General features: G+C 42.7%; 1 protein-coding gene across 10 annotated transcripts in view; it reads right to left on the bottom strand.

Annotated features, from left to right (window-relative positions):
* The window catches only part of LOC139551768 (ankyrin-1-like), an 82,208-nt gene that overhangs the window by 5,788 nt on the left and 62,761 nt on the right, over nt 1–13,659 (bottom strand). For 9 of the 10 annotated variants that reach the window (XM_071363094.1, XM_071363099.1, XM_071363096.1 and 6 more), the window contains 8 exons: nt 12,248–12,344; nt 11,735–11,963; nt 11,452–11,580; nt 10,161–10,280; nt 5,323–5,407; nt 4,334–4,408; nt 3,936–4,067; nt 3,611–3,766 (listed from right to left, as the gene is read on the bottom strand). In XM_071363094.1, the coding sequence (XP_071219195.1) occupies nt 3,611–3,766; nt 3,936–4,067; nt 4,334–4,408; nt 5,323–5,407; nt 10,161–10,280; nt 11,452–11,580; nt 11,735–11,963; nt 12,248–12,344 (1,023 nt within the window). Of the gene's footprint in view, nt 1–4; nt 2,719–3,610; nt 3,767–3,935; nt 4,068–4,333; nt 4,409–5,322; nt 5,408–10,160; nt 10,281–11,451; nt 11,581–11,734; nt 11,964–12,247; nt 12,345–13,659 lie in introns of those variants that run through there. The other variant, XM_071363102.1, reaches the window with a different exon arrangement.

The following is a 13,659-nucleotide window of genomic DNA, read 5'->3' as shown; positions in this document are numbered from 1 at the left end:
GGGAAGGAAGCGAGATAAAAGAGAGAGGGAGACTAACACCACGCAGGTGCAGGGGTGGGGGAGTTAGGGGAGGGTTAGACACGGATGTGGGTGTAGTGGGACTGTTTCTCTGCAGGAAACAGAGTGGCTCTATCCAGTGTCAAAATATGCTGGGAAAGAGAAAGTGACAATATTTGTTTTCACTACTTCCAGTTCCAAGGAGGCACACACACACTCACTGGCACCTTCTTAGAATCGGTAGTAGTGAAAACATCTAGTCACTTTCCCAGGGTTTAGTTTCTCATTGTCTGACTTTCCATGAAAAACACTGATTTTGATGACCACTGATCTATTGGTGATCCATCAGTGGTTCTGTTGGAGAGAATGTGTGGAGAGGAAGCAGTTTTACATTCCCCTAAGAGCAGCATGTGTTACGTTAGGGAATAGGGGGTTGGAAATGGAGTCTTGTCCATTGTCTGTAGGAAAGTGGTAGTGTTAGAAGGTTGAAAATGTCATCCAAGATAGGAAGAGAGTGGGGTGTTTGGGGTCAGTTGGGTTGGCACGATAATCAATACTACCAATTTACCATGATAAACGTGTTCAACGATACCTATGATATTGAATTTCATTATGTCCATGTTATCGCCATATCATTTTCAATTGCTCTAAATTGGCAACAACATTTAGATTAAAAACCCGTCCACTTTCCTCAAAAAGGGTTTATTGTCTGATAAAGTGTCCTTTCAATGTCTATTATCGTGATAAAAACGGATTATCGTTATACTATTATCATTGAGATATCAGGATACAAATTCCATTATCGTTCCAAACCAGATCACAAGTGAGAGGGTCAGGAGGCTGCCAATTCTGCTGAGAAAATTGGAAGTTGCTTGCACTTGCACTCACCTCCACACAAACATATGCACAAGCGCACACACACTCAAACAGGACACACAAATTCAACACACACTCACAGAACTCACACACACACACACACACACACACACACACACACACACACACACACACACACACACACACACACACACACACACACACACACACACACACACACACACACACACACACACACACACACACACACACACACATACATACATACATACATACATACATACATACATACATACATACATACATACATACATACATACACAAACCATACACAAACACAATATTACTTCCAAAAATAGGTTTATGTTGTGAAATTGATTGGATCTATTGATCTATATTTCAGTGTAAATATGCTTTTATGTGCCTTTCTAATTCTAGGCAAAGCTGTAAATAGAGCCTGCATTTCTGCTTGTAAGTTCCTGTCTGTCTGTCTGTCCATCTGTCCGTCCATCTGTCTGTCTGTCCGTCTCCCATCATCATGCGTGTCTTTCTCTGTTCTGTCTATCTTCAAGGTAGACTCAGCGATATGGCATAGTGGGTCAATAGTATATTGTATATACAATATATTATATATATATATATATATATATACAATAGTATAACTGTAAAAGTGTGTCAGTCTGTGTATGTGTGTGTGTGTGTCTGTGTGTGTGTGTGTGTGTGTGTTTCTGGGATGGTATAGAGATGGTACAGTATAGAGACGGTAGAGGTGAGGATAATGAGGGGTAGAGATGCACTTTGAATGAGGTGGATGATGGAGAAGTGAGTCTGAATGATGATGGTTTATCTGGGTTAGTCCTTAATGTATCTCCCAATTTAAAGACACTTACACTATAACACATAGTGAAGCACAGCAACTCCACATAGATTGTACATCTGCAAACACACACACACACACACACACACACACACACACACACACACACACACACACACACACACACACACACACACACACACACACACACACACACACACACACACACACACACACACACACACACACACACACACACACACAATGCACAGCACTATCCACTTATGTACAACACACACGCAAACAAACTGAGACACATGAAAACACACCCACAGTTCACAGGGTACATGGGAACACACACACACCCAGACGCACACACTCCACCACACCAGCGAGCACATAACATTCTAACAATGTATCGGTAACATTATGACAACGTTGTCTTAAGGACAAAGCTGTCATGTCCCAGCTACATTATTTTGAGAACATTATGTGCTGTGCAGTCAACCATGGGTTTCACCCTAGCATACAACCAACACCATAGAGTTAACAGAAAACGACTGAGATTGAAGGTGTTAATACAGCATTTAAAACAAGTTTGACAAAACAGAGAAACAAGAGAAAGTAAAATACACATAGAGAAATAGTCATAGAGAAAGCATGCCATGCAAATACACAGTTCTTATACCAAAACAGCAAACCTTTATTTGGACAGCAATGCCTTTATTTTGATACCCCTCCACCCCACCCGACATCAACACTGACCCTCCCAGACCTAGAGAAAGACACTTTCCCTGATGCGAGCCACAGAGAGGTACAGGCAGGCAGCATGCACATGCATAGACACAGAGCTACTTCGAGAGAGGAGGTGAGGTTCCCGCTGGACTGAACACGGGAACGCGGGAAAATAAGATGACAGGAGAGAGGAGAGGCCCAGGAGGTCAACATGAGGTCGATATGAGGTCAGAGGTCGAAGAGGAAGAGCTGTGAGGAGGAAGAGGAGGGCGGCTGGGCAGCAGAGATGACATGTCACAGACACAGAGAGAAAGAGCGAGAGGGGGACAGATCTAGGAGAGACAGAGGGGAGTAACAAAGGAACAAGGTATGGAGGCTCAGAGCACACAAACTGTGTACTAGTGCCACTTAGGAGGGAAGTGTTCATCCCAGACACACACACACACACACACACACACACACACACACACACACACACACACACACACACACACACACACACACACACACACACACACACACACACACACACACACACACACACACACACACACACACATCTACGCATATCCAACTCATCCATATACCAGGCTTAAACCCAAACACAGTTAAGATGTATATTTTAGCCTATCCTCATTAACTCAATGTGCAGGACTGTGCAAATTCAAAAAACATCTGTCTTCAAGTATAATGTCATGTGAGACCATTATGTTCAGGTCTAAAGCATGAGGTGTCAGAACAGTAAAACTGAAATGATGGCTGTCAGCAAAATGCAGTAAGGAAATGCTTACATGCTGACATATCACTGGGTTATGATGGAAATGGCATAATTTCTCAGACTTTAATCAAAATCCCTTGAGAATCATCCGCAGCAATCAACCACGCAGCCCAATTACCACTTACCCCTTCTGAAAATTGGATGCCTAATAACTTGTGGCTTGTAGACTACAGGTGGACGACCTGTGTCCATGATCTCTTGTAGAGCAACAGAGATATGTTTCAGTCTGTGTTACCCATACACTTGGGAAGAGTAATGGTCTTCTCATTGATCTTGTTTTAACCCCTGACATTACTAGGGGCAATTGTGGTATATACATACTATTGATTCCATTGATTGGTGGAATAAAAAAAAATGTCCCCCCCATTTCTAAAACCAAAGTTGCGCCCCTGTGTGTATGTGTATGTGTGTATGTGTACGCACACCTCTCTGTATGTGTCTCTTACCATTGATAACACTGGGGGAGAGCAGGGTGGAGTCGTGGTCAACCAGTCTGCAGGCCCCCTCCTCTGAGGCCCCAGCCCCTGCCTGTGGCTGGCCCTCCACGGAACTCACAATGTCTGAACGGTCAATGTTCTTCAAAGCTACATATATACTCTCCACTGGCAGAGGGAAAGAGGAAGAAGAGGAGAGAGGGGTCGGAAAATAAGTTAAGGAATGAAGAGGTGGGGGACTGTAGTAACACAGACAGACAGAGAGAGAGAGAGAGAGAGAGATAGAGAGAGAGAGAGAGAGAGAGAGAGAGAGAGAGAGAGAGATAGACAGACTCACTCTTGGCCCTCTTGCCCTCCCGGCCAGCCCACAGGTTGAGTAGGGCTGAACTCTGGTCCAGGAGGGAGTTAGGATTCTCCACCCTGATTCTGTTAATGTCATCCACACCAAAATGCAGCTCCCTTGCCAACTCTGAGAGAGAGAAAAATGTATTCAGTATATCATATACGTAACTAAGTTTATCTTATCACATATAGTAGACTATACATACATTATTACATTTGAGTCATTTAGCCAACGCTCTTTTCCAGAGCGACTTACAGTAGTGAGTGGATACATTTTCATACTTTTTCGTTATGGTCCCCCGTGGGAATCAAACCCTCAAACCTGGCATTGGAAGTGGCATGCTGTACCAACTGAGCCACACGGGAGTAACAGCCCTGTACAGGAGCACTGACCTGCCCAGCTCAATCCCAGCTGTTCAGATATTAGGGAGATCTTGAGCTCGGTCCTCTCCATGGCATTCACTGTAGCTGAGGAAAAAAAGATAACTTCAGAACTTTAAATCTACTTTAAATGTAGGACTCAATCACAACTACACGACTGAACACTGTGTAAGGGGTGCAAACAGTACGGCACAAAAAAGGTCTCATTTTTACAGATTTGTTCAAGTTACTCAATACAGGACATTATCCAATATATCAAACCCTCTAAAATCAGTTGCTATTAAAATAGATAATAAGAAACTTACCTTGACAAAAAGCACTGGTCTGTTGAAGGGAATATGTATTACCCACAGAGTATTGTGTTTTTGCCCATACAATCCTTATGTGTTAGCAGACTATAGGCAGGGTAGGTTAGAGGTAGGTAGAGAAGAAATTCATTCAGAAACCAGTCCCTTCTGTTAGAACAACATAGCCATAGGGAACTGAGGTGCAAGGTAGCAGCGCCGTGCTCAGATAGACAGAAAAGGCCCAGCTCTCATCTTCACCATGTAACCAATGAGCACTCCTTCCCATCTTGGCTCATCTACCATGGGCCAATCATAGGGCTCCTCTGTCTGGCTCCACTGCAAGGACCTGCCCATTCCCAGCGCTAAGCTAAATGCTAAATATCCGCCATGCTAACAGGACTCGCAGTGGAGCGACCAGCACCAGCGCCATGCAAACCATAACAGGTAATTCAGTACTAATGTTACCAGGACTCTGGAAGGGTTTTAGTAAATAGAGCTGTTTGGATGTATAGGTATTAGCTAATCTTTGGCACATAACCAATATGGCGCCATCATCGCACTGCTGTGTATTCTGGGGCTCAGTAGAGCACTGTGTTGCATCCAAGGCTCATGCGTAATAGATTGGGAAGCAGGGGAGTAGGGGTGAAACATTCAAGCCCTGTCTCCTTCTGTATATTAGGGAGAGGGCTTCTGGAGAGGCATGGCAAGACTTACCCAGACCGGGCTCATTCAGTGCGTTGTAGCGCTCCCTCAGGGCCAACGGGGTCAGAGTTCGCCTCCGTTCCTCACTCCCAACAACCTGGACCACACACAATGGACACAGTAACAAAAACACACATCACTGACTAGATATGGGTACTGCTATTTCTGAAACATACTGAACAAATATATGAACGCAACATGCAGTGTTGGTCCCATGTTTCATGAGCTGAAATAAAAGATCCAAGAAAATGTCCATATGCACCAAAAGCTTATTTATCTGAAATGTGCTGAAATTTGTTTACATCCCTGGTATTGAACATTTCTCATTTGACAAGATAATCCAACTGACAGGTGTGGCATATCAAGAAGCTGATTAAACAGCATGATCATTGGTGCACCTTGTGCTGGGGACAATGAAAGACCACTCTAAAAGGTGTAGTTTTGTAACACAATGCCACAGATGTCTCAAGTTTTGAGAGAGCATGCAATTGGCATGTTGACTGCAGGAATGTACACCAGAGCTGTTGCCAGAGAATTGAATGTTCCTTTCTCTACCATAAGCCGCGTCCAATGTCGTTTTATAGAATTTGGCAGCACGTCCACCCGGCCTCACAACCGCAGATCACATGTAACCACACCAGCCCTGGACCGCCACAATCCAGCTTCACCTGCGGGATGTCTAAGACCAGCCATCTGGACAGTTGAGGAAACTGTGGGTTTGCACAACCAAAGAATTTCTGCACAAACTGTCAGGAACCTTCTCAGGGAAGATCATCTGCGTGCTCGTTGTCCTCACCAGGGTCTTGACCTGACTGTAGTTTGGCTTCATACCCAACTTCCATGGGCAAATGTTCACGTTCGATGGCCACTGGCACGCTGGAATAGTGTGCTCTTCACGAATGAATCCTGGTTTCAACTGCACCGGGCAGATGGCGAGCGGTTTTCTGATGTCAACGTTGTGAACAGAATGCCCCATGTTGCCCGAGGGGTTATGGTATGGGCAGGTATAAGCTACGGACAACGAACACAATTGCATTTTTTTTCCGATGGCAATTTGAATTCAGAGATACCATGACAAGATCCTGAGGTCCATTGTCGTCCCATTCATTCGCCACCAAATGTTTCAGCATGATAATGCACGGCCCTATGTTGCAAGGATCTGTACATAATTCCTGGAAGCTGAAAATGTCCCAGTTCTTCCATGGCCTGCATACTCACCAGACATGTCACCCATTGAACATGTTTGGGATGCTCTGGGTCAACGTGTAAGACAGCGTGTTCCAGTTCCCGCCAATATCCAGCAACTTCGCACAGCCATTGAAGAGGAGTGGGACAACATTCCACAGGCCACAATCAACAGCCTGATCAACTCTATGCGAAGGAGATGTGTTGTGCTGCATGAGGCAAATGGTGGTCACACCAGATACTGACTGGTTTTCTGACCACGCCCCTACCTTTTTTTAAAGGAATCTATGACCAACAGATGCACATCTGTATCCCCAGTCATGTGAACTCCATAAATTAGGGCCTCATTTATTTATTTCAATTAACTGATTTCCTTATGCAAACTATAACTCAGTTAAATCTTAGAAATTGTTGCATGTTGCGTTTTTATTTTTGTTCAGTGTACATGCATTGTTGGGTTGTCTAAGGAAATGTTTGCATGTGGTTTCTTGTGCTGCTTTTGTGACGATTACATTGTACTGTCTTAGTGGAAACAAAACTGTATTTGAGATCAAATTTTTTTTTGCTTAAATTAGCAATGTTACATAAAAATATTCAGTTCATCTTTGCTTTTGAACCGCCAATCAATAGTCTGACTAGTCTCTTTTTAGATACGGTATCTTTTACAGTCTGTATTTAATGTTGGTCTTTTTTAAGCCTTCAAAGTTCAACTGATCATGCATCAGCTGAGAAAGATGCAGACAGAGCTTCCCAGGAGATATTGCAACACCCTTTGTCGACTGAGAACCAATCAATCAACAGCAACATTAAAGCAGAAAAACACCACATTCATAATTTCCATAAAATGAATGACTCTACACTCTTAGAAAAAGGGGTATGGTCAGGGTATATTGCATTGTTCCCAGTGGTACAAAAATATAAAATACCTTCAGAGGTACACATATGATTTCAAATGGTATTGTTTGGTACCTTTTAGGGTACATGTGCAGATAATCTAGTATAATGGTACAATTTTGTACCCAATATTCTGAATATAAAGGTACAATAATCAGACACTCTCAAAAACCAAATATGATCATATTTTCCTGCATGCTTTTTGGAGGTAGATTTTATGCTACACAAAGATAACATACATTTTTCTAAACAAATCCAATCTGTTAGCAGTCAGACTTATTGCACCCGTTACTGAGATGGTTGTTCCGGTTTAGGTCAGTGGTTCTCAAACCTCTCCTTGGGGACCCCCAGATGTTTCACAATTTTGTTTTAGCCCTGAACTAGTTCACCTGATTCACCTAGTCAAGGGCTTGATGATTAGTTGACAAGTTCAATCAGGTGTCCTAGTTCTGTAATAGATCAAATACATGAACCGGCTGGGGGTCTCAGAGGAGAGGTTTGAGAACCACTGGTTTATGTCGTCTCATTTGTAATTTTTCTGTACCTTGGTAGTCCTACCCATACAACATGACATGACAACCAGGACCAACCTTGCTTAGCTTCAGAGGCAAAACAGCAGTGGGATAAAGGGTGCTATGTTTCTGGAATGAATGTGCCAAAACGTGCAACTGTAAAAAAGGCAGCGAAAGCAAAGGCCAGGGTAACATAACAAACAAAATTGCATGAAAGAGGGACGTGTTCCATTTAATTGCGGCCATTTGCAATTTGCTCTCGCATTTATAAATGATTTCCTTGCAATATTTATTTTTCATATCAATACTTTTGGATTTATGTTTTGCTTTCAATATCATTATTTTTGTTTGCAATAGTAAGAATTTTGTTCTCAACTTCAGAAGTTTTGCTTGATATAAATGGCTATTAAAGGTGCTTAAAGCGGAAATTGTTAATTCAGTGTTTCCCAAACTCGGTGTACATTAAGCTTTCATTATTTGAATCAGCTGTGTAGTGTTAGGACAAAAAAACAAAACGAGCACCCCTTGTGGTCCTGAGTTTGGGAAACATTGCCTTAACTGAAACATTAACAAAGTGTTTTCCCAACCACAGTTTTGGTAAAAAGTTGAGGGATGGGGCTGGTGAAATGCAACCAATCTCAAATCCATATACTATGTTATGGATGCAAGGACTGACCATCCATGATATCAAAATTACATTTTAGGCTATACAGCATTTATTTACATTTACCTTTTTTACATACATTGGAGTAAATGTGGAGTTTTCTTACATGTGAAACTGCAAATTTGATATCACTAAATGTGGAGTTTGGTTTTTCCATTTATGCTTTAAGGTTGGACTTTAGCACGTATAGCTCGTTGGCATGTAGGGCGCACCGATTGGTGTCACCTCGTTAGTCAGTATGTGTTACACCTGTGATGGTTGCCATCTCGTTAATGGGAAGGTGTTTCACTTGTGCTAGCCCAGGTGCTATTTAGGGTGGCTGGCCCAGTGCTCCAGCGGTCTTGATAGATACAGAGGGTTAACACCTTTAGTTGGCGTGCCCCATTTTGAGTTCTAGACAAGCAATCCTTTGTCTGATCTTCCCTGCTTTCATTTTGATCCACTTAATGGTTTTCTTTTTGTTTGCTTCTTCTTCAGAGGTGGAGAAAGTACCCAATTGTCATACTTGAGTAAAAGTAAGGATACCTTAATAGAAAATGACTCAAGTAAAATTGAAAGTCACCCAGTAAAATACTACTTGAGTAAAAGTCTAAAAGTATTTGGTTTTAAACATACTTTATAAAAAGTAAATGTAATTGCAAAAATATACTTAAATATCAATTGTAATAGTAAAAGTTTAAATAATTTCCAATTCCTTATATTAAGCATACCAGATGGCACCATTTTAGTGGTTTTTTAATTTGCAAGGGGCACACCAACACTTGAACATAGTTTACAAACGAATCCCTTGTGTTTAGTGAGTCTGACAAATCAGAGGCAGAAGAGATGACCAGGGATGTTCTCTTGATAAGTGTGTGAATTGGACCATTTTCCTGTCCCGAGTACTTTTGGGTGATAGGGAAAACGTATTGAGTAAAAGAACATCTTTAGGAATGTAGTGAAGAAAAAGTAAAAGTTGTCCAAAATATAAATAGTAAAGTACAGATACCCCAAAAAACGACTTAAATAAAAATACTTTGAAGTACTTCACACCACTGCTCTTCTTGGGCATATTTAGTGACCGCTCATGGTGGGTGTCTTTTAGGTTCCAGTTGTTGTTGCTAGTTAACTTTCAGTGGACTTGTGTCTTTCGGAACCTCTCCTAAAACCCCACCTGTTTTGTTTTGGTTGGTCAGTGACGCTTTGTTAGTTCCCCCTTCTGTTTGAGTGACATTTTGGGTTTTCTAGCTAGCTAACATTTCTTACATGTGAAACGCAAATGTGATTTTCACATGTGAAAATGCAATTCCACATGTGAAAGTGAGATTTTCACATGTTTAATTTTGAACAATTGAACAATTCAATTGAACAATTCCAAAAGTTATATTTTGTGAAACTGCATATCTGATTTTCACATTAACGTTTTAACATGTGAAACAGCAATTTTCACTGCAATTCACATGTGAGGTGAAAACATGTTATTCTCCTCACATGTGAAAAGGTGGTGTAAACATGTGAACTCTAAATGTAATACATGTGAAAATATGGTTTCACTATGTGGGAGTTCTGAATGTGAGAGAGTGAGTTGGAGTGTGTGTGCATTCATGAGTGTGTACCTTGACACAGGGTGGCATGGTGATGTTGAGGTTACACAGCACGTGCTGTGCATCCTCATACTTGGTAGACTTCCGCAGGAAAGAAAGGAACCCAGAGGCCTCCTTATTGCTGTCTCTGACCTGATAGACACAGAGAGAGAGAGAGGAGATACAAGGGAAAGAAATAGAGAAAGAAAGACGAAAAAGAGGACCAGGAAGATCAGAAGAGGTGGACTCGAGGAAGAGAGACACGAGAGAATGACAAAGGTAGGAAGAGGTAAGCAGAACAGATATGAAGGATAAAGAGGATAGGGTGAAATGTAATGAAAAAGAGAGAGAGGGAAGAAGAAGAAGAGAGAAAAGGGGGAATTAGACAACCTGCAGAGTGGTGGTCTGTCGAGCAGAAACACAGAGGGAAGAGATGGAAGCAGTCCATAGGCAGGCGAGAGAGAGAGAGATTTACCTGCACAATTACCTGGACGTCTGTCAGATCAGACAGTAACAGAGTGACCGTGAGAGAGAGAAAGAGAGACAGTGAGACAGACATACAGACAGGCAGGCCACAAGATTGGCAGGCAGGCAAGAAGGTGAAAGAGCTAAAGGACGTGCACACAGTTACAGCTAGGTAGAGTCGGCAGGTACACCACAATGGAGAATACTTCACAAGGCACTCGTCTGAGACTGACTAAGATGGAAGCGCACGTCACACACACTCAAAGCCACACAGACAGACAGAAAACACAGACAGACATAACACACGGACAGATATGGGTAGACAAACAGTCATACATATGGGTAGGCAGACAAGATGTATAGACAGACAGACACGCACAGACACACACACAGACAGATAGACAGGTGGTCTGTGAAAGAGAAGTGTTGTCTGCAACACACAGGTAAAGAAAGATAGAAAGACAGGCTGAACAGATATACAAAAAAATGGCAAGATTTGAAACAGATGGAGAGATGGAATGATAGAGATGGGAGAAGACACACAACACTTGTAATGAACATATATAAAGTTAAAGAGATAGATGGACGGATAGATGGACACACAAACATGTCTGAAAGACAATGACAGACACACACCGACATATCAGAAACACCGATAGTCAGTCAGACACACAGACATGTAGACCGGATCGAAAGACCAACCGACTGTCGACTGACCGACTGTCAATTCAACGCAAAACCTGCCTGAATAACATGTCAAATACACCAACAGACAGTTTGACAGACTGACACTTCAATTAAAACGACTGAATCACAATTCAGTGCAAAAATAGAGATAGACAATGAGAGGGAGACAGACCTTGACAGAGACGGGCAGTCTGTTATCTCTGAAGGCTTGGAAGCTGAAGCTGCGTGGCTGCTGAGTGGCCTTCCTCACAGGCACCAGGTTCCCAGAGCACTCCAGGTGCAGCGGCATGCCCTCCATCACCTGAGGGGGGCGACAGAGAGTCACAAGAGAAAAAGATCCTCCATTGACTTCCATGGATTATTCACAAAAATGTCTGAGTTATGTGAACATATTTAAAGACAGTAGAACCTACTGACACACACACTAAACCCCTCGCCCCCTGACCCCTGCTGACCTCTATATCCCTGCTCCGTGCCACCTCGCTGAAGTTCTCGTGCAGCTCCAGGGTTTTGTCCATCTTGTCGTCGGTCATGCAGTAGCAGCGTAGGCGGCCCTCGCGCGCCTCGTTCATTTTGGCAAATATTACAAACTTGGCCATGTAGGGCACGGCCATCAGCTCCTGGTACAGCAGGTTGGCGAAGGTCACCACCTCGGCTGTGCGCGGGCAGTCTGCCAGCCAGAACCTGGGGAGAGGACAAGAGGAGAGGGGGAGAGATGACGCACAGAGAAGGTTGAGGGATAGTCGATAGAGATGGTGGCTGTTTGTGTGTGTGCATCTGTTTTATGTGTCGAAGTGTACAGTTAATGGATTAAAGGCTGTAGCATAGTGTAAGCGGATGGAACTCAATATGGTTTGGCACAGGATGAGGTTGGAAATGGTTATTATGCACAGGGTAAAGTAGTATACTGGTGTTATTCCTCATACATTTTGTATAACATCTAAAGGAGGGTGTGAATTAGGACTCACCTTGCAGAGACGTTGGTGGTGAAGTTGGCGCAGTTGTTGGTGTACATCAGCTTGGTGGTGCCAGTGATGTCCTCCCACTGGGCAGGTGCTGTTCCACCTGGAAGACAAGGGGCTGTTTCATTTCTCTTTTTTATACACTTCCACTTTCTCAATCTCTCTCTTTCCCCTCAGAGGCCGGTTACTTTTCCCAACTCTCTTTCATAAAAGATTGCCTGGGCTCGTGATGCTAGCGCCCCGTAGCACTCATTTCAGTCATCACGAAGTGCTTTGAGAGGCTAGTGCTTTTGAGGGCTTTATCACCTTCACCTTACCCGACACCATAGACCCCTACAATTTACATACCGCCCCAACAGATACACAGACAATGAATCGCCATTACACTACACACTGTGGTATCCCACTTGGGCAAGAGGAATACTTATGTGAGAATCAGTGTTGGGGAGTAGTGAACTACATGTAGTTCAACTAGAAATGTAACTACATTTTGCAGTAGCTTGGTGGTGTTTTCAGTAGTTAATTACTTTTTAGCCATGTAGTGGTGTAGCTACCTACTGGAACTACACACTACTTTTTTGCTGAAAAACATTTGAGTGTAGGCAATAATTTTCAAAATTTTTCGGTATCAATTGTCACTTGAAACATCATTTTTGTGTATAACTTCTTATGTCTGGGGGTAGTATTGAGTAGCTTGGATAAATAAGGTGCCCAGAGTAAACTGCCTGCTACTCAGGCCCAGTTGCTAATATATGCATAGTATTAGTAGATTTGGATAGAAAACACTCTGAAGTTCCTAAAACTGTTTGAATGATGTCTGTGAGTATAACATAACTCATATGGCAGGCAAAAACCTGAGAAAAAATCCAACCAGGAAGTGGGAAATCGGAGGTTTGTAGGTTTTCAACTCATCGCCTATCGAATATACAGTGGGATATTGGTCATATTGCACTTCCTAAGGCTTCCACTAGATGTCAACAGTCTTTAGAACCTTGTTTGATGCTTCTACTGTGAAGGAGGGGGGAATGAGGGCTCTTTGAGTCATGGGCCTGGCAGAGTGCCATGAGCTGACCAGGCGCGTTCACGTGAGAGAGTTAGCTTGCGTTCCATTGCATTTCTGAAGACAAAGGAATTCTCCAGTTGGAACATTATTGAAGATTTATGTTAAAAACATCCTAAAGATTGATTCTATACTTCGTTTGACATGTTTCTACGAACTGTAATATGACTTTTCGTCTAAACTTTCGCATGGACTTGCCCGCGCGTCGTGAGTTTGGATTGTGTACTGAACGCGTGAACAAAAAGGAGGGTATTTGGACATAAATTATGGACTTTATGGAACAAATCAAACATTTATTGTGGAACTGGGATTCCTGGGAGTGCATTCTGTTGAAGATCATCAAAGGTAAGTGAATATT

This window comes from Salvelinus alpinus, chromosome 24 (genome assembly GCF_045679555.1).
Source record: "Salvelinus alpinus chromosome 24, SLU_Salpinus.1, whole genome shotgun sequence".
Taxonomy (NCBI): Eukaryota; Metazoa; Chordata; class Actinopteri; order Salmoniformes; family Salmonidae; genus Salvelinus; species Salvelinus alpinus.
The sequence above is the reverse complement of the archived record's forward strand: the minus strand, read 5'-3'. Positions and strand labels throughout refer to the sequence as shown.